The 24,810-nt window shown below is 38.0% G+C and overlaps 1 protein-coding gene and 1 long non-coding RNA gene across 2 annotated transcripts; both read right to left on the bottom strand.

The window, feature by feature from the left end:
- Nucleotides 1-5,071: 5,071 nt before the first annotated feature.
- On the bottom strand, nt 5,072-8,012 carry LOC116033580. The gene is made up of 3 exons (XR_004100875.1): nt 7,972-8,012; nt 7,799-7,866; nt 5,072-5,349 (listed from the first exon to the last, which is right to left on the bottom strand). It is a non-coding gene; the product is annotated as an uncharacterized LOC116033580 (long non-coding RNA).
- A 9,996-nt stretch (nt 8,013-18,008) lies between these two features.
- Nucleotides 18,009-24,154, bottom strand: LOC116033199. Its single transcript, XM_031275957.1, has 4 exons — nt 23,876-24,154; nt 19,380-20,936; nt 18,483-19,298; nt 18,009-18,311 (listed from the first exon to the last, which is right to left on the bottom strand). Exons 1-4 carry the CDS (start codon nt 24,152-24,154, stop codon nt 18,009-18,011), a joined length of 2,955 nt encoding a protein of 984 aa, XP_031131817.1.
- Between the last annotated feature and the right edge of the window lie 656 nt (nt 24,155-24,810).

The following is a 24,810-nucleotide window of genomic DNA, read 5'->3' as shown; positions in this document are numbered from 1 at the left end:
CCAGTCTCACACAAGTGTTACCATAAGAGTTATACTCACAAATCACAATAATCAAATATTCATAACAATGCTTTAATTTCTTTTTCAACTATCTAAGGTCCACCTGCCTTAAATTCTAAAGTTGACCCTTATACTCACAATAATGAAATATTCATAGCAATGCTTTAATTTCTTTTTCAACTATATAAGGTCCACCTGCCTTAAATTCTAAAGTTGACTCTTTCTTGAAAGGCAAAAACTTGTGTGAGACCGTCTCACGGATTGAGATCCGTGAGACGGGTCGGATCTTTTATAATATGGGTCAATATGTGGCGCACAATCTCAAGCTCTTACCTTCTCAGAATGCAAACATACGCTCTTGTGTGGGTCGACTCCTCTTCCGAATCGTAACTACAAGTTCCTCTTCCGAATCTCACCCGACTTCATCTCAAGTGAAACCTCCCACGTCACGTTTGAGTTCTACGTCGTTGCCTGCATCAAGGATATTCTTGTTAGATCTGTCTGTTTCATACTCAGCAGCTGCCCCACTACAGTCAAGGCATCCGTCGGAACTCCAGCCTTCATAGCCGCCCAAATACAACGCCGTTCTGAAAGATTCCATGATGTCCTCAGCATCAGAGCTACTGTCTACGGAGCTACCAAGTTCGATCTTGCAATGATGAACGGAGTGTCCGCAACTATTTTCCATTGACTCAATGTGGAAGAAATAAAACCTCATCCACCATCATCGACGACGACACCTGAGCAACATCAGATCGAAGGGAATCCATAGATCATCCTAAGCAACATTGTCTCCGGCTTCTTATGGATCTTATCTTTCTATAAGTATGTTGATTATCGCCATTTTGAGTAGATTTTAAAATTATCATCAGTTTCGATCTGGTTTAGCTTGGGTTATGGTTATTGATTTCATTTTGATGATCATGCATTGATTCATAGCTCTGTTTCATGTAGTCTTGGATTTGTGTAGCTAGAAATAGTGTTGCGAACAACTGCTTTTGGAGATGATGTTGTTAAACTTGTCATTGTGGTGTAAGTTTCTCCATTACGATTGAGCTTTTGTCAATCTTCTTCTTGAAATTGAAATTAAATACACAAATCTAATACACAATTTAAGGTAGATATAATCAATACTTTAAGCTTTAAACACAATACTTTATAGCCTAAATGTAATACTTTATAGCACAAATCTTGTATACAGTTTAAGGTAGATATATTTAATACTTTAAACTTTAAACACAATACTTTACAGCCTAAATATAATACTTCATAGCCCAAATCTAGTATACAGTTTAATGTAGAGATATTTAATACTTTAAGCTTTAAACACAATACTTTATAGCCTAAATATAATACTTCATAGCCCAAATCTAGTATACAGTTTAATGTAGATATATTTAATACTTTAAGCCTTAAACACAATACTTTATAGGCTAAATGTAATACTTCATAGCACTAATCTAGTATATAGTTTAAGGTAAATATATTTAATACTTTTAGCCTTAAACACAATATTTTATAGCCTAAATGTAATATTCTATAGCACTAATCTAGTACACAGTTTAAGGTAAATATATTTAATACTTTAAGCCATAAACACAATACTTTATAGCCTAAATGTAATACTTCATAGCCCAAATCTAGTGTACAGTTAACGTAGATATATTTAATACTTTATGCCTTAAACACAATACTTTAGATCTAAATGTAATACTTTATAGCACTAATCTAGTGCACAATTTAAGGTAGATATATTTCAATACTTTAAGCCTTAAACACAATACTTTATAGTCTAAATGTAATACTTCATAGTACTAATCTAGTACACAATTTAAGGTAGATATATTTAATACTTTAAACCTTAAACACAATACTTTATAGTCTAATCTAATACTTCATAGCCCAAATCTAGTATACAATTTAAGGTAAATATATTTAATACTTTAAGATTTAAGTACAATACTTTATAGTCTAATGTAATACTTTATAGCACTAATCTAGTACACAGTTTAATAAGGTAGATATATTTAATACTTTAAACCTTAAATACAATACTTAACAGTCTAAATGTAATACTTCATAGCACTAATCTAGTACATATATAATTTAAGATAGATATATTTAATACTTTAAACATTAAACATAATACTTTATAGTATAAATATAAAATGTGACGAAAATGTATGAATATGAATGAGTTTACTATATTTTGTTAAATGTAATATAAATTTACATTTGTATTCTTAGGATAAGTGAGAGGAGATTTAGTTGCCTATTAATTTGGAAAAAGGTTGGCATTAAGCCCAATATATACGCAGATGGCAGTATAAATGCGCACTACAGTTGGATAGATTGTTTTGACTCTCCGCAGCAACCAACTAGCGCGTCAAATTATAGTTAATACTATGACCCAAATTATATAAACCTGACCCGTCTCACAAATTTTGACCTGTGAGACGGTATCACCCAAGTGTTACCCTTCTTGAAAAGTAGGCAAATTATATTTCGGTGTACCCTGCTCCAAAACTATGCGTTTTATAGGGCAAATTATGCTATGGACCCGGGTATGTTCACAAATTTAAAACTCTATGTTCACAAATTTAGAACACTATATTCACAATTTTAGAACTTTATATTTATAATTTTAGATCTCAATATACAAATTACATTACTCAATATTCACAACTTTGAACGTACCCTATATTCACAATTTTGTTATATAGATTCAAAAATTGTGTTATACTGTTGAACATAGAGTTTTGATACTGTTGAATATAGAGTTATGAAATTGTGAACGTAGAGCTATGAAAGTGTGAACACGAAATTATGAAATTGTGAATATGGAGTTATGAAATTGTGAACATGGAATTATGAAATTATGAAAATAGAGTTATGAAATTGTGAAAATAGACCCGGGTCCACCTTGCAAGGTGGACCCGAGTCCATGGCATAACAACTGGTTTTATAGTAACTCTCAATTAATGTGTCATATTTAATTACATTATCATGTGCTATGTTTATAATATTTGTTTTATATATATGTCTATAAATCTAAAACTTAATATTCCTAAACACTAAACTAAATGTACATAGTACATCGTATATATTTCCACTCACAATATAGTAGGATAATAATTTACCTTTTATATATTCATAAAAACAATGCTTATTGTCCATTATACTACAAACACATCATGTTTATTAACATTCATCATGTACTATATTTTGTTCATAATATTTGTTCTACATGTCCATAAACTTAAACTTTAATATCCATGAAAAAAAAAACTAAATATATATCGATCATATGTATTTCCGTTTACTTTATACTCCGTACTAGATTAATAATGTTCTTTCTATATGTTCATTGATATTATAATAATAATAATAATATTATTATTATTATATTAAACCAAGTAATAATTAAATCAAGTAATAGAATGTGAGGTGTGTGGTTCGTGCATGCCGTGGCTACATCCTACATGGAACATTACGTGGGTGTGTCTTGTGTGATTAGTGGAGAATGGCTTTAATTATAGCACTTCATGGAGTATTACATGGGCATAGCTTTAGGATTGTTTGTTATTCTTATTTACTATAAATAGTATGTAATGCATTTCATTTCTCATCAAAATCAAAAAGCATTCTTCCTTTACAATTCCTCTCTCTCTCTCATATATATATATATATATATATATATATATATATATATATATAATATTTAATATTTCTACATTTAGTATTAGAGCCTGTCAACCTTCCAACCCCGAGATATTTCCCGTAGTGAAATATGACCACAAATTTCAATAATGTATGGTCGGGTCCCAAATTAGATGGGAAACTCGATTACAATTATTGGCAAATTATGATGACCACACATTTGAAAGACCAGAATCTTTGGAGCTTTGTTGATCCCGGTCTACAAGAAGGAGCTGATGCAGCCGTTATACGGCGAGATCAATTGGCCTTGGGACAGATTCACCAAAGTGTTGATTACTCAATTTTTGGGCAATTAGCTCATGCTCAAACAGCAAAGCAAGCTTGGGACATCTTGAAGGTGTCACACAATGGAGTCGATTGGGCATAGAAGTCCAAGTTGCAGTCGTTGAGAAGGTTGTACGATCATTGTGAGATGACCTCTACAGAAATAGTAGATACTTATTTCACTCGTCTTATTGATCAGGTAAATAAGATGAGATTATATGGAGATACGATTGAAGATGGTGCAGTGGTTGAAAAAGTTCTTTGAACTATGCCGAAGAAGTATAACCATGTGATGGCTTCAATAACAGAGTCGCACAAAACCGAGCTCTTATCAGTTGCAAAGCAGAAAGGTATGATAGAAAGTCATATTGACAGGATTGAGTCAAAATCGGAACCACTAGCAGACGAAGCTTTGAATAGCCAAGTCACCCTGAATATGACTGGCCCTAATCAAAGAGGTGGAGGATCTGGTAGAGATCGTGGAAGAGGAAGAGGAGGATTTAGAGGAAGAGGACGTGGTAACTTCAATCAAGGAGGAGGACGTGGTAACTCCAACCAAGGAAGAGGTGGAGGTAATAATAAACAAGGTAAATTTCCATTTCATTGCTACAATTGTGGCAAGTATGGGCACAAGATTGCAGATTGCTGGTACAATGAGGACAATCATGGAAATCAAGCAAACATTGCTGAAAAGTCCAGTGAGAGTTCCGAAACCTTAGTATTGGCCAGTAATAATTTTTCTACAGACGAAAACATATGGTTCTTGGATACTGGGTGTAGTAACCATATGTGTGGGAAGAAAGAATATTTTTCTGAACTAAATGAATCAATCCGGTCTGAAGTGACATTTGGCAATAAGTCAAAAGTGCCAATTTTGGGAAAAGTTAAAATCTCTATTCAGTTGAAGGATGGTACTCACAATTTTATATCCGATGTGTTCTATGTTCCTGACCTACACCAAAATTTGTTGAGTATGGGGCAGTTGTCAGAAAAAGGATATAAGATAAATATTACACATGGGTGTTGTACCATTATAGATGCTAAGGGAGTTTTGATTGCAAAGGTAAATATGTCACAAAGTCGACTATTGTAACACCCCAATTTTCAACTCTTACATTTATTACAAAATCCGTAATAAAACGCTGCGGAAGCTTACATCTTATCAGCAGAAAACTGGGTGTCACCGCCACGTTTAGGTATCTCTCCCATACCCAAACGCTAAGGCTAAACTTACAACATCAACATCCAACTTAATACATATGGGAATAACCCTTCCAGGGTGTCTATTCTAGGATAGAGTAGACCTCAACCTGTACTTCCCTTCTATTCAGCTCAACAGCTACAGGGCTCCACACTAAACTGCAACTGATAAGAAACACATTGAAGTGCAGTTAGCGCGACGGCTAAGTAAGGAGATCCGTTGTCACTTAAAAGTAGACAAAGGTTTGAAAATATAATAATTTGAAAAATAGCATGTCGTTTAGTGAATCAAAATCCAATTGTCATTTTGGTAACTTGTACCCATTTGATGAGATTCACCTGAAAATAAGTTACAATAACGAATTGCATAAAAAGTTTTTATTGAAACAACATCCACCTGTCTCGTAAGACAAAATCATAAATGAGCATGAAGTTCATCATATTCACACTACACGTGTGAATTTTCACAATACCCCGATTTCTCAGACATCAATCGTCTAGTTTATTGGAACTAGAATCACACATTTCATCATAGACCTTGGTGCAACCATTACTCATGAAAACCCGACTTAGTTTCATTTCAAAGTATGAGGCCTTATAGGAAATGTTGAATATTCCTTGTCGTTGACCGAATGAACCTGGAACTTGGGCTTGCAGTCATTACCCAAATTCTCTTCTCGGTCCCTTGGACGAAGGTTCATTAGAATGGCCCCTAGTGTGGCCCCGCCTAGGTCCATTAAAATGACACCAACCCGGAGACGACGGAGTCAATACGCTTAAGTGTGCACACCCCCACAGTCTAGCCATACATGAGTGACGTAGAGACTCGGCGAATAGACTTCGCCTAAGTACGAATACAACCGTACGTATTTCAATGACGGCCTTCGGTAATTATAGCCCGAGGCAAAAAGACAACAAGGTCCTCGTAACTTCTTGAAACTAAATGTTTGAAAACATGATCCTTCCTTCAGTTTTCCTTTCTTAAATCATTTCTTTTGGACTTATATCACAGCCCCTGAAAGATTTTAAAAATACTTTCAGTGCCCGCAGGCTTTTCAAACATCATTTTCTCACGTAAAGTACACACTCACTAGAAGTGATATTCTCCTTCAAAAATAAGGTTTTGACAACTTATATGTCAAAATAGCATACGTTCTTCAACGTAAGTTTTCATAAACATTTTCACTTGCCCAAAGGCTTTTCAAACGTAGTTCCCAAAACCATTTTTGGAAGAAAGCACAACTGGACACAAGCTGGTCCTACATCGGACACTTATATATTCTACTAACACCTCATATATCTATTCCCAATACTTATTCCTTATCATGAACTTCAGTTCATCTTACAATCCAATCATCATCGGTAATCAATAATCATGGTTCCACCCTTAACTAATAATGAATAGTTGTCCTTGTCACTATCGTCATCAACAACTTCCACTATTATTAACACCATTATAACTTAAGGAAATCGCACATCCATAATCGATACTTAGTCACCCATAATCCAACAACTAACCTTAATCATTCTTAAGCATTAATTATTGTCATTAGTAACTACTAACCTTGCAATCCATCTTCGACAACAAGTCCACAACATTATAACATCATCATCAAGCCATCAAAAGCATTAACACTATTATTAACCATAATCCATAATTATCCATTAATCTAAACCATTAATTCATAATCACCAATTCATAACTTATGTACCATAGTTAAAGCATTATATATCACCACCATAATTATAATTCAACATCTTAGCTCATTAATCCACAATTATTAACTATTACTCCTCCTCATCAACGTAATCAATAATCAATCCATTATTACCTCCTCGTTAACCAACATCATTCCCTTAATCATCATTAATCAACTAACCATCATTAACTCATAATCATCAATAATAATCCAATAATTACCCTTAATGAACATTAAGGTAACTCCATCAATAACATTAAGCTTTAATTACCTTGTTGTCCACCCTAGTTCATCCTTAATCATTAAATCAACATTATTACTTAATACTCATCATCAACTCAAATTAGCCCAATCAATCATTTTCGGCCAACATCATCATCATGTACATACTTTATCACCAATAACTAATCTTCATACATTATTCATATCATCCATAATAACCCTAATCACCATTAACAATTAATCCACAATTAATTCATACTTAATCATAATTACCATTATTAGCATCTAATAATATAATCCATCGTCCTACTTCAATAATATTAAACCTTAACAATCATTAATCCCTAATAATCCTTAAATTCACCATCATTAATAACATTATCCATCATCCTCATTCCATCATTAATCCAATCTTTAATCATAATCCTTATAAGCTCATAATCTTCATAACTTATCAAAATCGGTCCAACATCATCATGTTTATACTTCAACAATAACTCAAAATATACTTCATCAACAAAGCTTAGGTTTACCAACACAACATTTTGTACATATATATTATGAAAATTACAATTTCATATATATTATACATACCACATGTACATAACAATTTTACTTATATCTCATCATAATTCAACCAAAAATCAATTATCCAATTTCAAGTGACTAAGCCAACTTAAGGGATTCCTTACCTCAACCGGCTTACTAGTCTCGTAGAAGGATTTTGGAGCTGATTTTCCCCAATTTTCACCTTAAAACCCTAAGATAAAACACGGTAATACAAATATGGTTCAACAAAATTCTACCCAAAACTATGAATTAGAGGTAAAAACATAACTTTTAACCGATTAAAATTGAAATTTACCGAACAAATTGCGATTGGAGCTTGAAACTTGCTTCTCTCTCTCTCTCTCTCTCTCTCTCTCTCTCTCTCTCTCTCTCTCTCTCTCTCTCTCTCTCTCTCGCACTNCTCTCTCTCTCTCTCTCTCTCTCTCTCTCTCTCTCTCTCTCTCTCTCTCTCTCTCTCTCTCTCTCTCTCTCTCTCTCTCTCTCTCAATGCCGTGAATAAATGGAAGGAAGAAATGAAATTTCTTCTTCCTTCTAATCATATATACATATACGTATTATCATATATTTATATAATAATAATAATAATAATAATAATAATAATAATAATATATTGTATGATCTTATCCCTTATAATAGTAATAATAATAAAATATTCCAAGCTTATCCATATATATAATAATAATAAAATATAGATGAATCTTATCTCATAAGCTTGGTACTAAAATATTAATATTTATATTTTTGGCACAAAATAACTCTTTATGATAAAAAAAAATTTACAATAGGTTAAATTCAAATAACATCTGGACCCATTTTTAAAATAATAACTTGATTCGCAATATGTTGGTCCAGAGTTCGCGAAACAACCTTTGTTTTGAAAGGTACATAATTATAACCAGATATTCTTAAAAAATATTGGATTTAATAATAAATCCGAAATAATCTCAATTTGAAAATAAATTTTGGGTTTAAAAATTTCGGGGTATCACAACTATTTCCATTGAAAATCAATCATGCACTTCTTGCTTGCTTTAATTCTGAAATTTGTGATGATAATTGATTATGGCATATGCGATTTGGACATTTCCATTTCTCTGGATTAAACTATCTAGCGAAAAGGAACTTGTTTCTGATTTACTTGTTATGAATGTCCCTAATCGTATTTGTGAGATTTGTTTGATCGGGAATAAGCATAAAGATCCCTTCCCCGTGAGCAAGTCAAGGAGAGCCGCAAAACAGTTAGAGATTATTCACACAGACTTATGTTCGTTGGAGGTTCCCTCACATGGAGGTTGTAAGTACTTTGTTACTTTCATTGATGATTTCAGTAGGAAAACATGGGTTTACTTTCTGAAGCAAAAGTCTGATGCATGTGATGTTTTCAAACAATTTAAGACTTTTGTTGAAAAGCAGAGTGGTTATGAAATTAAAATCTTGTGAACTGATAGAGGTATAGAATATATTGCTTGTGATGATTTTCTGAAGGAAAAGGGTATTTAGCACCAGATGACAGCTAGATACACTCCACAACAAATCAGAGTGATTGAGAGGATGAATAGATCTATCATGGATATGGTGAGGTGCATGTTGAAATATAAAAATTTGCCTAAGCCTTTTTGGGCAGAAGCTGTTGCTTGTGATGTCTATGTGTTGAACAAGTGTCCAACTAAAAGTGTTCGTGAGAAGACACCTGAGGAAGCTTGGAGTGGGAGAAACCTTTTTATAAGAAATCTCAAGGTTTTTGGATGTTTGGCATATGCGCATGTGCCAGATCAATTAAGAAAGAAGTTGGATGATAAAAGTGAGAAGTGTATATTCATTGGTTATAGTGACACTTCAAAGGGTTATAAATTATACAACCCTAAAACTAAAAAGGTTGTTATAATTCGTCATTTCACTTTTGATGAACATAATGCCTGTGATTGGTCAGCTAAAGATGAAAGGTCAGTTGTTGTTCTTGTAATTGAAAATGTTGTTGATGAGCAACCGATTCCAGATAATGTCCAGTCTCCTTCACAACTAGAGTCATATGTTCGACGATCTCAATGCGAGCGTCAATTACCAGCTCGCTTGCAAGATTATGTTGTGTGTCATGATAATGACCTGTCTGATGAAGAGATTGTTCAATTTGCTCTTTTTGCAGATTGTGACCCTCTATCCTATGAGGAGGCTGCTACAGAAACTCATTGGCTTAAGGTGATGAATGAGGAGATCCGTGCCATGGAAAAGAATGGTACCTGGGAGTTAACAGAATTACCTCCTAGAAAGAAGCCAATTGGAGTTAACAGACAAATACAAATCAAATGGAGAAATTGACCGTTTTAAAGCACGGTTGGTTAGCAATATTGAGCATAAATATAATATAAACATAAATGTGCAGTCCAACTATCAGCTTAGGCTTTTAGTTGAGATGGAGCACATACTTCAATTTGGTATCAGAGACATGCCAAAGGTCATGGTTCGAATTTTCACGGCACCCGTTAAAAAAACAACTATGGTCCACGTGTTGCTTGGAGCCCATCAAAGCAATCGGCCCGCACACGTGAGGGGGCTTGAGGTTTTTGCTCTAGTAAGTAAACTTGATACAGTTCGAATGATTATTTCTCTTGTTGTTTTTTTGAATGGTTTTCTTGAAGAAAAAAATATATGTTGAGCAACATGCAGGATTTGTGAAGAAAGGGGAGGAACATAAAGTTTACAGGTTGAGGAAAGCTTTATATGGCTTAAAGCAGGCGCCTAGGGCATGGTATAGTTGCATTGATTCATATTTTATTGAAAGTGGTTTTATGAGATGTCCTCATGAACATACTTTGTATGTCAAATGCACTGATTCTAACCGAATCGAACCGAACTGTTTGATTCTTCTAAAATTAGAATCGTTCGATTTTTCGGTTTTAAACTAAACCAAACCGTTTTGCCCTGCCCTACCCTAATGTTTTATTTAATTATTTACTTGGTTTTGGTTTCTTTTTCTCTTATAGACATTTTATCAAACACCTTCTATGGATAAATAAATCTATACACAAGTGATTTAGCTAGAGAAAAAGAAATTCACAAAAATTAAACCCTATGTAAGTTACGTACCTTAGAGAAAAAGAAATTCACAATACCTTAAAATTATTAAAATACTACACAAGATTTATAAACCCTAAAATTATTAAATTATATGTATTTTCCAATAAAAAATCAAAGTATAAAATAAAAATAGCAAGGTAAGTTACGTACCTGAGCAGTGGCGACGGCGGCTTCTAGCGGCGACGGCGGCGTGCAGTGGCCACAACCAGTGGTTTGTGTTTCTGTGTATGGTATTTTGTCTTGCGTTTCTGTGTATGGTATTGCGTTTCTGGAGATGAATACATTGCATATACGCCCTAATAAAAGCCTACGTAATTTAGTAATTTAGTAAATAATACCTACGTAATTTAGTAATGAAGAGAGGCCCGCAATATAATAATACCTATAATAACTAACCGCCCTAATCTATAAAATCTATAAACAAAATACATATAGGGCGTTTGGTGTAATTAATTTAACCGCCTTATATATATTTTTAGTTAGTTACCTTATATTTTAAGTTAACTTATTAGTTCCTTCTATTTTTTTTAGTTAACTTATTTAAGGTATATATTAAGGTTAATTGTATAACTACCGTTTATACATCAATTAAAAATAAAATAAAAAATTAATTAAAATATATACGACGTTTATTTAATAACCGCCCTCTATTATGTGACGTAAAAAATGAGTTAAGGTATATACGGCGGCTATTCAAAGAACCGCCATCTAATAAGTGACGTAAAAAAATTAATTAAGATATATACGACGATTATCTAAATAACTGCCGTCTATTATGTGACGTAATATCACAAACTATATTAGACGGCGTTTATTTAAATAACCGCCATCTATTAAGTGCTGTAGTAAACCAATTCTGTAGTAGTGTTAATTTCACTATTTAACTAAGATCGTGAGTTTATTTAAACCTTATCTTAAAGTAAAATAAATCAACCTCAAAACAAAAAATCCACATTATAATCAGTAATAAAAAAAAATGGAATAATGATATTTCTAAGGAAAATTTGCACTTTTCGTCCCTAAGTTATATGGTAATTGTAGAATTCGTCCCTAAGTTTTGGTCATACTCACTAGTCGTCCTTAAGTTATCATCGGTGTTGCACTTTTCGTCAATGAGTAATACTAAATTGCAAATTTCGTGCCTAAGTTATCATTACGTTGCACTATTCATTCCTAACTTAGGAGTGCAAACTTCTTAAATTTTCGGTTAATTGTTTTTTAACTGAACGTTTTTTGTTCAATTAATGGTTAAATGTTTTTTAAAATTTCGATTAACGGTTAATTCGGTTCGAAACTTCGATTAACTGAATTAACCGAATGATTAACAGAAATATATATATATATATATATAATCTAATATGTATCATCTCTATAAATTTGTAGTGTTGTTGTGATATTGTTTTTGTATATTTCCTTATGAATTTATTATTATATATATTTATAATTTTGGTTAAGTGTTCGGTTAATTCGGTTAACCAAAGTTTCGAACCGAATTAAACGTTAACCGAAATTTTAAAAAACATTTAGCCATTAACCGAACTGAAAAAGTTCGGTTAAAAAATGGTTAACCGAACTTTGTCAGTTCGGTCGGTTAACCGAAAATGTGTCGAAGTTTGCACACCTAAGTTAGGAACAACAAGTGCAACGTAATAATAACTTAAGAACGAAATTTACAATTTAGTATTGTAGACACAGAAAATTTGAAGCCGACAAATGGGCTGATTCGTATGTTATGGGCTTCATTTTTGATGTAATTGGGCTGATTATTGATTTATTTGGACTAATTAAATTGTCCAATTAAATTGGCCCAATTGCCCAAATTGAATATAATTAATGGTCGATGGACTCAAATTATAAAGATGGACTGATCCATATTTGGCCCATCAGGAAATATTTATATATTTAAATTAATTATTTAATTTAAGTATGTGATAAATATTCATATATTTAAATTAATTATTTAATTTCAATATGTGATAAAATTATGAATTTGGATGCAATGGTGGCTAGATACATTCTAGATAAATATTCATATTATCCTAAATAATATAAGGATAATATTGAAGAGTTTGAAGCCCATCGAAAGTCTCATATTCTCCCCTATAAATAGAGCCCTTCATTCATTCCAAAAATGTAACACCCCGACCCGGTCTCACCGGAGAAATCGGAGTAATTACCGCCACACCCAGACTGAACCCCTACTCAAATACGAATAAAGTTCATTCTAGGTGCATAGGCTAAAGGAATAAAAACAAGGGAACAAGGATCGTGTTTCTTGGCGTCAAATTCTCCAAACTTCTAATATATATATATATCAAAGAGTAGCTAGACTAGCCACTTACATTTACAAAAGGAGTTATCATAGTAGGAGGTCAATAGTTCAAACTAATTCTGACCTTACTAGCCAATTCAGCATTATCATTGGCTACAAAAAAATAATTACACCAAAAAGATCAGATCGGAGTCCACCCAGAAAACGAACTACCACAATGGGGTATACACTGGACCAGTGTAACTACCCCAGACCAAATGCCACTCACCTGCGAACCAGGTGATGTGGTCCAAGAAACTACAGTGGGTGATCACCATCATCCACTCATCAAAATCCTCCGGGGGAGTGGGGTCCCACGGGTACGGATAGTACACTATGAACTCTAGAGGGTCACTATCCTCTAAGACCTCTATGGGGTAATACCCATAGCTTGCATGCACAACATCCACGCGACACAAGGGATTGCACGGGGCAGGAGTCCACACTGGTGGATCGGAAGGAACGGAATCAAGAATCGGATCGGAATCAAAGTCGTGAAGCAGAGCCGGCGGGTCGGGAGCGTATCCAGGCGCATAGGGATCGTCACCAAGGAAATACTGAGCGTAGTCCTCATAGTCGAGGACTGGGAATGTGAACTCCGACGGATCGGAGTCTTCGGGGCTATTGGAGCCCACGCTACTCTGCATCTGATTAAGAACACAACGAAGTGTAGTTAGCACGACGGCTAAGTAAGGATATCCATGGTCACTCAAAAATAATCAAAGGTTTCAAAAATATTTTAACCTTACCCGCAACCCGTAGTCTACCTGCATACAGGTTATCAATCAATAATAAGAGTATACACAGTTTATACGTAATCTTGACACGTGATAATATCATTATCAGTAACTTTATCAGTTATTCAGGATGAAGCGTTAATCAATTCACATTTTTACGTTTCAAGAGTTGTGACCATTATCCTTCAGCGTAGTTACAGAGTAACTATATTTTCAGAGTTAGGAATATATTTACTTAGTTTCTCTCTTTGGATAAGAGTAAGGAAATTCTGCAAAGTCTTCAAGAATCCCGGGCCGCGGCACTCATGCCTCCCGAAGATCCCACTTCTCAGTAACTTTGGGGCCACGGCTTTCGAGCCTCCCACAAAGTCGAACAAGCCACTAACTTGGGGGCCACGGCACTCATGCCTCCCACCAAGTTAAACACATCACTAACTTTGGGGCCGCGACACTCATGCCTCCCACAAAGTCAAACAATCCACTAACTTGGGGGCCACGGCACGCATGCCTCCCACCAAGTTAAACAGTTCACAAACTTCCGGGCCACGGCTCCCGCAGGCCTCCCGCGAAGTTAAATCATATCAATAACTTTGGGGCCACGGCTTTCAAGCCTCCCACAAAGTCAAGTCATTTCAGTCAAACTTTGGGGCCGCGGCACGCATGCCTCCCGCAAAGTCAAATGTTTCAATAACTTTGGGGCCGCGGCACGCATGCCTCCCACAAAGTTAAGTCTTCAACAGCTTTATCCAGAAACTAAGATTTTTACCATGATACATATATAATTAGTGTCTTTCGCGAAATGTCTCGACGACATTTCTTTTCAAGCCTTTTCTCAAAACATTCATATTTAATTTAGATCTCCTCATCATAATAATTTCAAGTGACATGAATCACTTCTCGTTTGAAAATATTAGTTTCCATTCAACCGACACACACAATTCACAAAATAAGTCATTAGACCTCTTAATCATTTGACTCGGTTGCCCGTACGCCTTTAAAACATCGCAACACTCAGGGTTAAAAACATCGGGGAAAAACCGGGTCACAAACAAGTCGAAAACGAGTCCGCGTCGCGTGGACTCGCGGCTGGCCGCACCAGCGGACGCACGTCCGCTGGTTCGGCACACTGCGCCGAAACTGGGCGCCCACTCTGCCAGAAAATTCAGTTAGCGCAGTCCGAAAGATTGAGCCGGTAAAAATAGTTCCCGAACTATTTTTCAATTGAAATTTTTATGGTAGAACCCCAACTTATAGTACTTGATGTCCATAAAAAGTTTTGGCCATTTTGATCCACGAATAAACACAGAAAATTACATTTTTGCCCTTGGCAGTGTGCTGTCCAGAATATTTTTCTCTCTGGACCAGTTTTGGAAAGAAATTCGAAAACCATACTTATACTACTCCGATCGTTACGAAATTTTATATGCGGGTTCTACACTTATAGATCTACATGTATAAAAAAAATGGGATCAAAATACCTTACCAATATTTCTCAATAAATCACGGAAGTTACTGCCAGAATCTATCCCGATTTCCTTTCACTATTTTTACAAATATAAGCCTATATGGGCATAAATACAACATATACATTCATAAATTAGCTATGAACATGTATACAAAAATTACTAAAAATCCAAAGTGTAGTTTCTTGAGTCAACTAGTAGATCCACAAACTTAACACATAATTTTCACGTAAAATTTCCTAGTCACGTAATTTACTAGCATTTGATCATTTCCAAGTGATTGAGCCAACTTAAGGGATTCCTTACATTTTTAGAAGATTCTAATCACCGAAATTAGTTGAGATTTCCTTCTTGAATCTTTCTCCACAATTCCTAACAAAATCACCATAATACAATGTTTTCATAACTTAAGATTAAGCTTAAGTCTTAGGAGGGATTTAACCGAACAAAACCGAAATTCTTACCTATAGTAGAGTTCTTGAAGTTGAAGAAGTGTTCAAAGAGTTTTTTGATCACAAAGTGTGGAAGACTAAGTGTTCTTCTTTTTCTCCTTGTGTTTTTGCGAAAATGAGGGAGAAAGGGAGATAGGAGTGTGATAGTGTAGATCTTGTTCTTGAAGATCAAGCAAACAAGTGCAATGCCTCCATACCTCATTAATGCCACATTAAATGATCAATCTTAGTCTAGATTTGCTTGCCACATGTCAATACCCTATGGAGTCCTTAAGAAGATCACAACTTAAGTGGCCAGTTTATGGTTAAATCAGATGAAAGTTCGGAGGATTATAACTTAATTCGGGAAAATTCTAATACCAAAATTATTCTAAAAATACTCCCGTCACAAATCACCAAATTTGGGAATTTTTTGGTATCTCGCGAAATATAGGTACGGAGTTCGTAATAATTTCCCCCTTACAGTCCGTTTAATTCTTCTCACTTAAATTATCAGATTATTCGAGCTTAATCGTATCATACCTAGTAATCCTTCCTTAAGGCAAATTTCAAGCCTATAATCATCCTTAAATTTTTCGGTTCGTAATTGGTACATAGATCGTAACTTATCGTCAACTAGTCGACTCGAAAATTAATATTCTTCCAAAGCATCGAAAACTTTATTCATAATCGTCACAGCTCAAAAATAAATCTAATAATAATAAAATAAGAAAAATGTTTATTCTCGGTTTCTAACTTTGTTGGAAAAACCCGAGGGGTTACAGTCTCTCCCCCTTAAAACAGTTTCGTCCTCGAAACTTTCTTTTTCGTCATCCGTGGATTTGAAGTAGATTACTACTTATCTCCTTCTACTCAAAACGAACCCCTAGTATGCCTAGTCTTAACACATAATTGTTAAGGAACACGAGAGTTAGATCGATTTTACGCACCTGAACTAAGTATCTCCGGATAACGTTCCATCATCACGCTTTCCAACTCCCACGTAGCTTCTTCGGGATTGTGGTTTGACCATTGGACTCTGACCATTTTGACTGACTTTCTCCACGTATCTCGCGTTTTCGAATCTAGTATCCGAATTGGCCTTTCCTCGTAAGTCAATGAATCGTCCATTTCCAGTTCCTCCGGCGCCAATACATGAGACGCGTCGGGTACGTACCGTTTGAGGTTTGAGACGTGGAATATGTTATGTACCTTTCCAAGTTCGATCGGTAGAGCCAAACGATAGGCTAGATTCCCTATTTTCTCCAAAATTTCGTAAGGTCCTATGTAACGAGGACTCAACTTCCCTTTCTTCCCAAACCTCTTGACTCCTTTAGTGGGTGAAACTTTTAGTAACACTTTTTCCCCAACCTGATATTCGGTGAACTGTCGTTTCAAATCGGCGTACGACTTTTGTCGATCCTGCGCGACTTTCATCCTTCTCTGAATTATCTTGACTGCCTCAATAGTCTCTTGAAGGTACTGGGGTCCAAGTGTAACGACATTACTGGTGTCGCTCCAACACAGAGGACTTCTACACTTTCGCCTATACAACGCCTCGTAAGGTGCCATCCCTATACTTGCGTGGTAGCTGTTGTTATAGGAAAATTCTATTAAGTCCAACTGCTCGTCCCATGACCCCTGGAAATCGAGCACACAGCCTCTGAGCATATCCTCGAGTGTTTGGATCGATCGCTCCGTTTGACCATCAGTGGCGGGGTGAAATGCTGTACTTAATTTGAGTTGGGTACCCATGGCCACTTGTAGTGCTTGCCAAAAGCGTGACAGAAATCGCGAGTCTCTGTCTGAAATGATATCTCGCGCTACTCCGTGGTATTTAACCACATGCTTAACGTAGGCTTTGGCTAACTTTTCCATCGACCACATTTTGTTCATTGGAATGAACCTTGCTGTCTTGGTCAGTCGATCGACGATGACCCATACTTGATCGTTACCGGCCTTGGTTTTAGGCAATCCTCCCACGAAATCCATGGAAATCGAGTCCCATTTCCACTGCGAAATCTCCAAGGGTTGTAATAATCCCTTTGGTTTACTCCTCTCCGCCTTTACCCTTTGACAATTCAGACATTTAGCCACAAACTCGGCTACATCCCTTTTCATGCCTTGCCACCAAAAGTTTTGTCTTAAGTCCTTATACAGTTTATCTCCACCAGGATGAACTGAATAGGGCGTGCAATGACCTTCCTTCATTATTCGTCCCATTATCTTTTTACATTCCTTAGGTATCACCCATCTACCTTGGAATTTCACACTCCCGTCCGAGTGTAGTTCAAACGGTCCGTGTTTCCCGTCAATCATCTGACGTCCTTCACCCAATCGTCCTCCTCCTGTGCTTGTTTAATTTCCCCAAGTAAGGTTGGAATAGTTGTCATGCAATACAACCTCTTTTCTTGTTCCCCTTGACTACACATTTTCACCTCCAGGTTGAGTTCCTGAAACTCCTTACATAACTGCTCAGGCAGTATCCAAAGAGCATGACTTGTTTTCCGACTTAAGGCATCAGCTACCTTATTCGCCTTTCCCTCATGATACTGAATTTCCAAGTCATAGTCCTTAATCAATTCCAACCATCTCCTTTGTCTTAAGTTGAGGTCTCTCTGAGTGAAGATATACTTTAAGCTCTTATGGTCCGTATAAACCTTGCACGAGATCCCATAGAGGTAGTGTCGCTAAATCTTGAGGGCGAACACCACTGCTGCCAGTTCCAAATCATGCGTTGGGTAATTAGCTTCATGAGGTTTTAACTGTCGAGAAGCATATGCTATTACCTTTCCGTTCTGCATTAGGACGCATCCCAATCCCTTGTGAGACGCATCAGTATACAACTCATACCCTTCCGTTCCCATGGGTAAGGTTAATACTGGAGCAGTCGTCAATCTCTTCTTAAGCTCCTGGAATGCCTGTTCGCATTCCTCCTCCCATTTATACTTGGTCGACTTTTTGAGCAAGTTTGTCAAGGGTCTTGCTATTTTGGAGAAGTCTCGAACAAATCTTCGGTAATAGCCTGCTAAGCCTAAGAAACTGCGGATTTCCGTAACCGATTTGGGCGCTTCCCATTCGATTACCGCTCGTATCTTGGCTGGATCTACCATTATCCCTTCCTTGGTGATCACGTGACCAAGAAATGCAACCTCCTTTTTCCAAAATTCGCATTTCGAAAGTTTTGCGAAGAGTTTCTTTTCTCCCAGTGTCTGTAACACTGTCCTGAAGTGTTCCTCGTGTTCCTCCGGTGTCTTGGAGTAGACTAAGATGTCATCGATGAAAGCAACAACGAATTTATCCAGGTATGGCAGGAAAATTCGGTTCATCAAGTCCATGAAGATTGCTGGGGCATTAGTTACTCCAAATGGCATGATCGTGAATTCGTAATGTCCATATCTCGTTCGAAATGCCGTCTTGGGTACATCTTCTTTCGCCACTCGTACTTGATGGTATCCGGATCGTAGATCGATCTTTGAGAATACGCCGGCTCCTTTCAGTTGGTCGAATAAGTCATCGATTCTAGGAAGGGGGTACTTGTTCTTTACTGTAACTCGGTTGACTTCTCTATAATCGATGCATAGCCTAAGACTCCCATCCTTCTTCTTCACGAATAACACCGGTGCACCCCAAGGTGATACGCTTGGTCTAATAAATCCCTTTTCCAATAACTCAGCCAATTGTGCCTTCAGTTCCTCCATTTCCTTGGGTGCCATTCGATAAGGCGCTTTCGAGATAGGGGAGGTTCCGGGTATAAGATCAATGGTGAATTCCATTTCTCTTTCTGGCGGCATCCCCGTGAGGTCGTCGGAAAATACGTCAGGAAATTCGCATGCGATTGGAATTTGGTCAATCCTTAGTTCTTCTACTTCAGCGTCTTGTAACAGGCAGAGATACACTTCGCATCCCTGGTTAACGCATTTCTTCAGTTGCTGCATCGTCATCAGCCTTGATTCGGGTTGCTTGCTGACTCCTCGGTAGACTATTCTCCTCCCTCTCGGTCCTTGCAGGACAATCTTCCGTTCGTCACATACGATTCGAGCCTTGTACTTGTCCAGCCAATCCATTCCGAGTACCACGTCGATGCCCTCAAGCTCGAAACGAATGAGATTCCCGGGACAATTAAATCCCGCTATTTCTATAGCGATATCGTCATAACCATCCTTACAGGATATCACTACTCCCGAAGCTGTTGCGACGTTTAAATCTAACCTGGTAGTCGGCCTTAACTCTAGTTTATCAGCGAACGTAGAGGATATAAAGGAATTCGTAGCTCCCGTATCAAATAAGACTATTCCAGGTATTGAGTTTATGGGGAATGTACCGGTCATGGCGTCGCTAGCCTGCGCTTGGGCGCTGTTGACGACGTAGATTCTGCCTTGCCTTTCCCCACTGCCTTCACCTATCACCTGCTTCCCCTTGCGGCTGGAATCGAAGGTGGTATTCACCGGCCTTCCCATATTCGTAGCCGGGGAGTTAGTCCTCTCGCCTTCCGTTCTAGCTGAGCTCTGGCCGTTATTCCCATTAAACGTCCTTCCCTGATTCCCACTTTGGAAGGGCTTCTGGGGGCTATCCATCTGTCTGTGGCACTGATAAGACTTGTGTCCAAGGAGACCACACTTATAACACTTGGGTTTCGCTCCCTGCCAGTTTTCTCCCGGGTGGTTCCCCCGGTTGAATCCTTCTCTTCCCCGTATAGGATCAAAACTGCCTTGGTTGATCTTTTTGTTCCCCGATGAAAACTTCTGAGATTTATCATCGGCTTTCCTCTTATTCCGGCCATAGACATCCTGCTGATCCAAGTACACTTGGTAATGATCCGAGGCTCTGTCGTATGCCTCCTTCAGGGTAGAGCACATAAATGGCGCAATCATCCCTCTTATGCTCCAATCCAAACCTCGAACGAATCTCCTTGCCTTGCTTGCTTCATCCGGCACTATCTCCTGAGCGAACCTCATCAGCTCGACATACTGGTCGTAGTACTCTTGGACAGTAGTTCCTTTCTGCCTCAGCCGCAGAAATTCTTCGCATTTAATTCCCCTTATACGTTCAGTGTAGAATTGTTCTCTCAATTCTACTTTGAACTCTTCCCATCCAAACGCTGGATCTTGTAAAAGATCAGGTCCGACTGTCGCCCACCAATTGTCGGCGGCCTTCGTCAGGTAGTAGACTGCCGAGGATACACGTTGGTTTGCGGGGCAATTTACCGCGTTCAGCAACTTGTCGAAGGTGCGGATGTAACCCTTGGGTTTTTCCAACGAAATTAGAAACCGAGAATAAATTTTTTTTTTCTTATTTTATTATTAGATTTATTTTCGAGCCGTGACGATTATGAATAAAGTTTTCGATGCTTTGGAAGAGTATTAATTTTTCGAGTTGACTAGTTGACGATAAGTTACGATCTATGTACCAATTACGAACCGAAAATTTTAAGAATGATTATAGGCTTGAAATATGCCTTAGGGAAAGATTACTAGGTATGATACGATTAAGCTCGGATAATCTGATAAATTAAGTGAGAGGAATTAAACGGACTGTAAGGGGAAAATTATTACGAACTCTGTACCTATATTTCGCGGAATACCGGAAAATTCCCAAAATTGGTAATTTACGACGGGAATATTTTTAGGATAATTTTGGTATTAGAATTTTCCCGAATTAAGTTATAATCCTCCGAACATTCATCTGATTTGAGCATAAACTGGCCAATTAGATTTGAGATCTTCTAAGGACTTCATGGGGTGTTGACATGTGGCAAGTGAATCTAGACTTAGATTGGGCAATTAATGAAGCATTAATGAAGGTATGGCCATGTTGCACTTGTTGCTTGAGCTTCAAGAACAAATCACACAAAGATCACATTTCTCTCTCACTCTTCCTTCTCCCTCATTTTCGAAAATAACACAAAGGAAAAGAAGAACACTTAGTCTTCCACACTTTGAGATCAAAAACTCTTTGAACACTTCTTCAACTTCAAGAACTCTACTATAGGTAAGAATTTCGGTTTTGTTCGGTTAAATCCCTCCTAAGACTTAAGCTTAATCTTAAGTTATGAAAACATTGTATTATGGTGATTTTGTTAGGAATTGTGGAGAAAGATTCAAGAAGGAAAAATCTCAACCTATTACGGTGATTAGAAATCTTCAAAAAGGTAAGGAATCCCTTAAGTTGGCTCAATCACTTGGAAATGATCAAATGATAGAAAGCATGAATTAGAGATTTTATGTGAAAAATATATACTAAGGTTTTTGATCTATAAGTTTGCCTTAACCACTATACTTGGATTTCTAGTAAATTTTGTGTACATGTTCATAGTTGATTTATGCATGTATACGTAATAAGTACGTCTAAATAAGCATATATTTATGAAAATGGTGGGAAAACGGGACGTTACAGCCCCGATACTGCTGACCGAACTGGGCAGAATGCTGCCGGACGCAGGTCGGACGCCGCGTCCTCCGCGCGTCCGCGACGTCCAGGATTTTTTTTGCGAGAAATGCCGAACCAGAGGACGCAGGTCGGACGCGCGCCCGGGACGTCCAGGATTTTTGCGAGAAATGCCGAACCAGAGGACGCCGGTCGGACGCCGCGTCCGCCGTGCGTCCGTCGCTGCGGGAAGTTGCGAATTTTCGCAACGTGACCCCGTTCTCGACCGAACCTTCTTCTGATGCTTTTGCTTCTAAATGTTATGGTGTTCTAAAGGCCTACGGGCAACCGAGTCAAATGATTAAGAGGTCCAATGACTTATTTTGTGAATTACGTTTGTCGGTCGAATGGAAACTAATACTTTCAAACGAAGAGTGATTCATGACACTTGAAAATGTTATGATGAGAAGATCTAAAATAAATATGTATGTTTTAAGAAAAAGACCTGAAAGGAAATGTCGTCGAGACATTTCGCGAAAACACTAACTATATATGTATCACGATAAAAATCTTAGTTTCTGGATAAGCTGTTGAAGACTGAACTTTGTGGGAGGCATGCGTGCCGGGGCCCCAAAGTTATTGAAACAGTTGACTTTGCGGGAGGCATGCGTGCCGGGGCCCCAAAGTTTGACTGAAATGACTTGACTTTGTGGGAGGCATGAAAGCCGTGGCCCCAAAGTTATTGATATGTTTTGACTTCGCGGGAGGCCTGCGGGAGCCGTGGCCCGGAAGTTTGTGAATTGTTTAACTTGGTGGGAGGCATGCGTGCCGTGGCCCCCAAGTTAGTGGATTGTTTGACTTTGTGGGAGGCATGAGTGCCGCGGCCCCAAAGTTAGTGATGTGTTTAACTTGGTGGGAGGCATGAGTGCCGTGGCCCCCAAGTTAGTGGATTGTTCGACTTTGTGGGAGGCTCGAAAGCCGTGGCCCCAAAGTTGCTGGATCCTCGGGAGGCATGAGTGCCGTGGCCCGGGATTCTTGAAGACGTTGCAGAATTTCCTTGCTCTTATCCAGGGAGAAACTAAGTAAATATCTTTCTAAAACTCTGAAAATATAGTTACTCTGTAACTACGCTGAAGGATAATGGTCACAACTCATGAGACGTAAGAATGTGAATTGACTAATGCTTCATTCTGAAATAATTGATATAGCTACTGATAATGATATTATCACGTATCGAGATTACGTATAAACCGTGTACTCGTATTATCGATTGATAACCTGTATGCAGGTAGACTACGGGTTGCGGTAAGGTTAAAATATTTTTTTTTGAAACCTTTGATTATTTTTAAGTGACCATGGATATCCTTACTTAGCCGTCGTGCTAACTACACTTCGTTGTGTTCCTAATCAGATGCAGAGTAGTACGGGCTCCAATAGCCCCGAAGACTCCGATCTGTCGGAGTTTACATTCCCAGTCCTCGATTATGAGGACTACGCTCAGTGTTTTCTTGGTGACAATCCCTACTCTGCTTCACGACTTTGATTCCGATCCGATCTTTGATTCCATTCCTTCTGATCCACCAGTGTGGACTCCTGCTCCGTGCAATCCCTTATGTCGCATGGATGTAGTGCATGCAAGCTATGGGTATTACCCCATAGAGGTTTTAAAGGATAGTGACCCCTTAGAGTTCATAGTGTACTATCCGTACCCGTGGGACCCCACTCCCCCGGAGGATTTTGATGAGTGGATGNGAGTGGGGTCCCACGGGTACGGATAGTACACTATGAACTCTAGAGGGTCACTATCCTCTAAGACCTCTATGGGGTAATACCCATAGCTTGCATGCACAACATCCACGCGACACAAGGGATTGCACGGGGCAGGAGTCCACACTGGTGGATCGGAAGGAACGGAATCAAGAATCGGATCGGAATCAAAGTCGTGAAGCAGAGCCGGCGGGTCGGGAGCGTATCCAGGCGCATAGGGATCGTCACCAAGGAAATACTGAGCGTAGTCCTCATAGTCGAGGACTGGGAATGTGAACTCCGACGGATCGGAGTCTTCGGGGCTATTGGAGCCCACGCTACTCTGCATCTGATTAAGAACACAACGAAGTGTAGTTAGCACGACGGCTAAGTAAGGATATCCATGGTCACTCAAAAATAATCAAAGGTTTCAAAAATATTTTAACCTTACCCGCAACCCGTAGTCTACCTGCATACAGGTTATCAATCAATAATAAGAGTATACACAGTTTATACGTAATCTTGACACGTGATAATATCATTATCAGTAACTTTATCAGTTATTCAGGATGAAGCGTTAATCAATTCACATTTTTACGTTTCAAGAGTTGTGACCATTATCCTTCAGCGTAGTTACAGAGTAACTATATTTTCAGAGTTAGGAATATATTTACTTAGTTTCTCTCTCTGGATAAGAGTAAGGAAATTCTGCAACGTCTTCAAGAATCCCGAGCCGCGGCACTCATGCCTCCCGAAGATCCCACTTCTCAGTAACTTTGGGGCCACGGCTTTCGAGCCTCCCACAAAGTCGAACAAGCCACTAACTTGGGGGCCACGGCACTCATGCCTCCCACCAAGTTAAACACATCACTAACTTTGGGGCCGCGGCACTCATGCCTCCCACAAAGTCAAACAATCCACTAACTTGGGGGCCACGGCACGCATGCCTCCCACCAAGTTAAACATTTCACAAACTTCCGGGCCACGGCTCCCGCAGGCCTCCCG

The sequence above is a fragment of the Ipomoea triloba genome, chromosome 10 (genome assembly GCF_003576645.1).
Source record: "Ipomoea triloba cultivar NCNSP0323 chromosome 10, ASM357664v1".
In the NCBI taxonomy this organism is placed as follows: Eukaryota; Viridiplantae; Streptophyta; class Magnoliopsida; order Solanales; family Convolvulaceae; genus Ipomoea; species Ipomoea triloba.
Note: the sequence above shows the minus strand (reverse complement) of the source record. Positions and strands in the feature narration are given on the sequence as shown.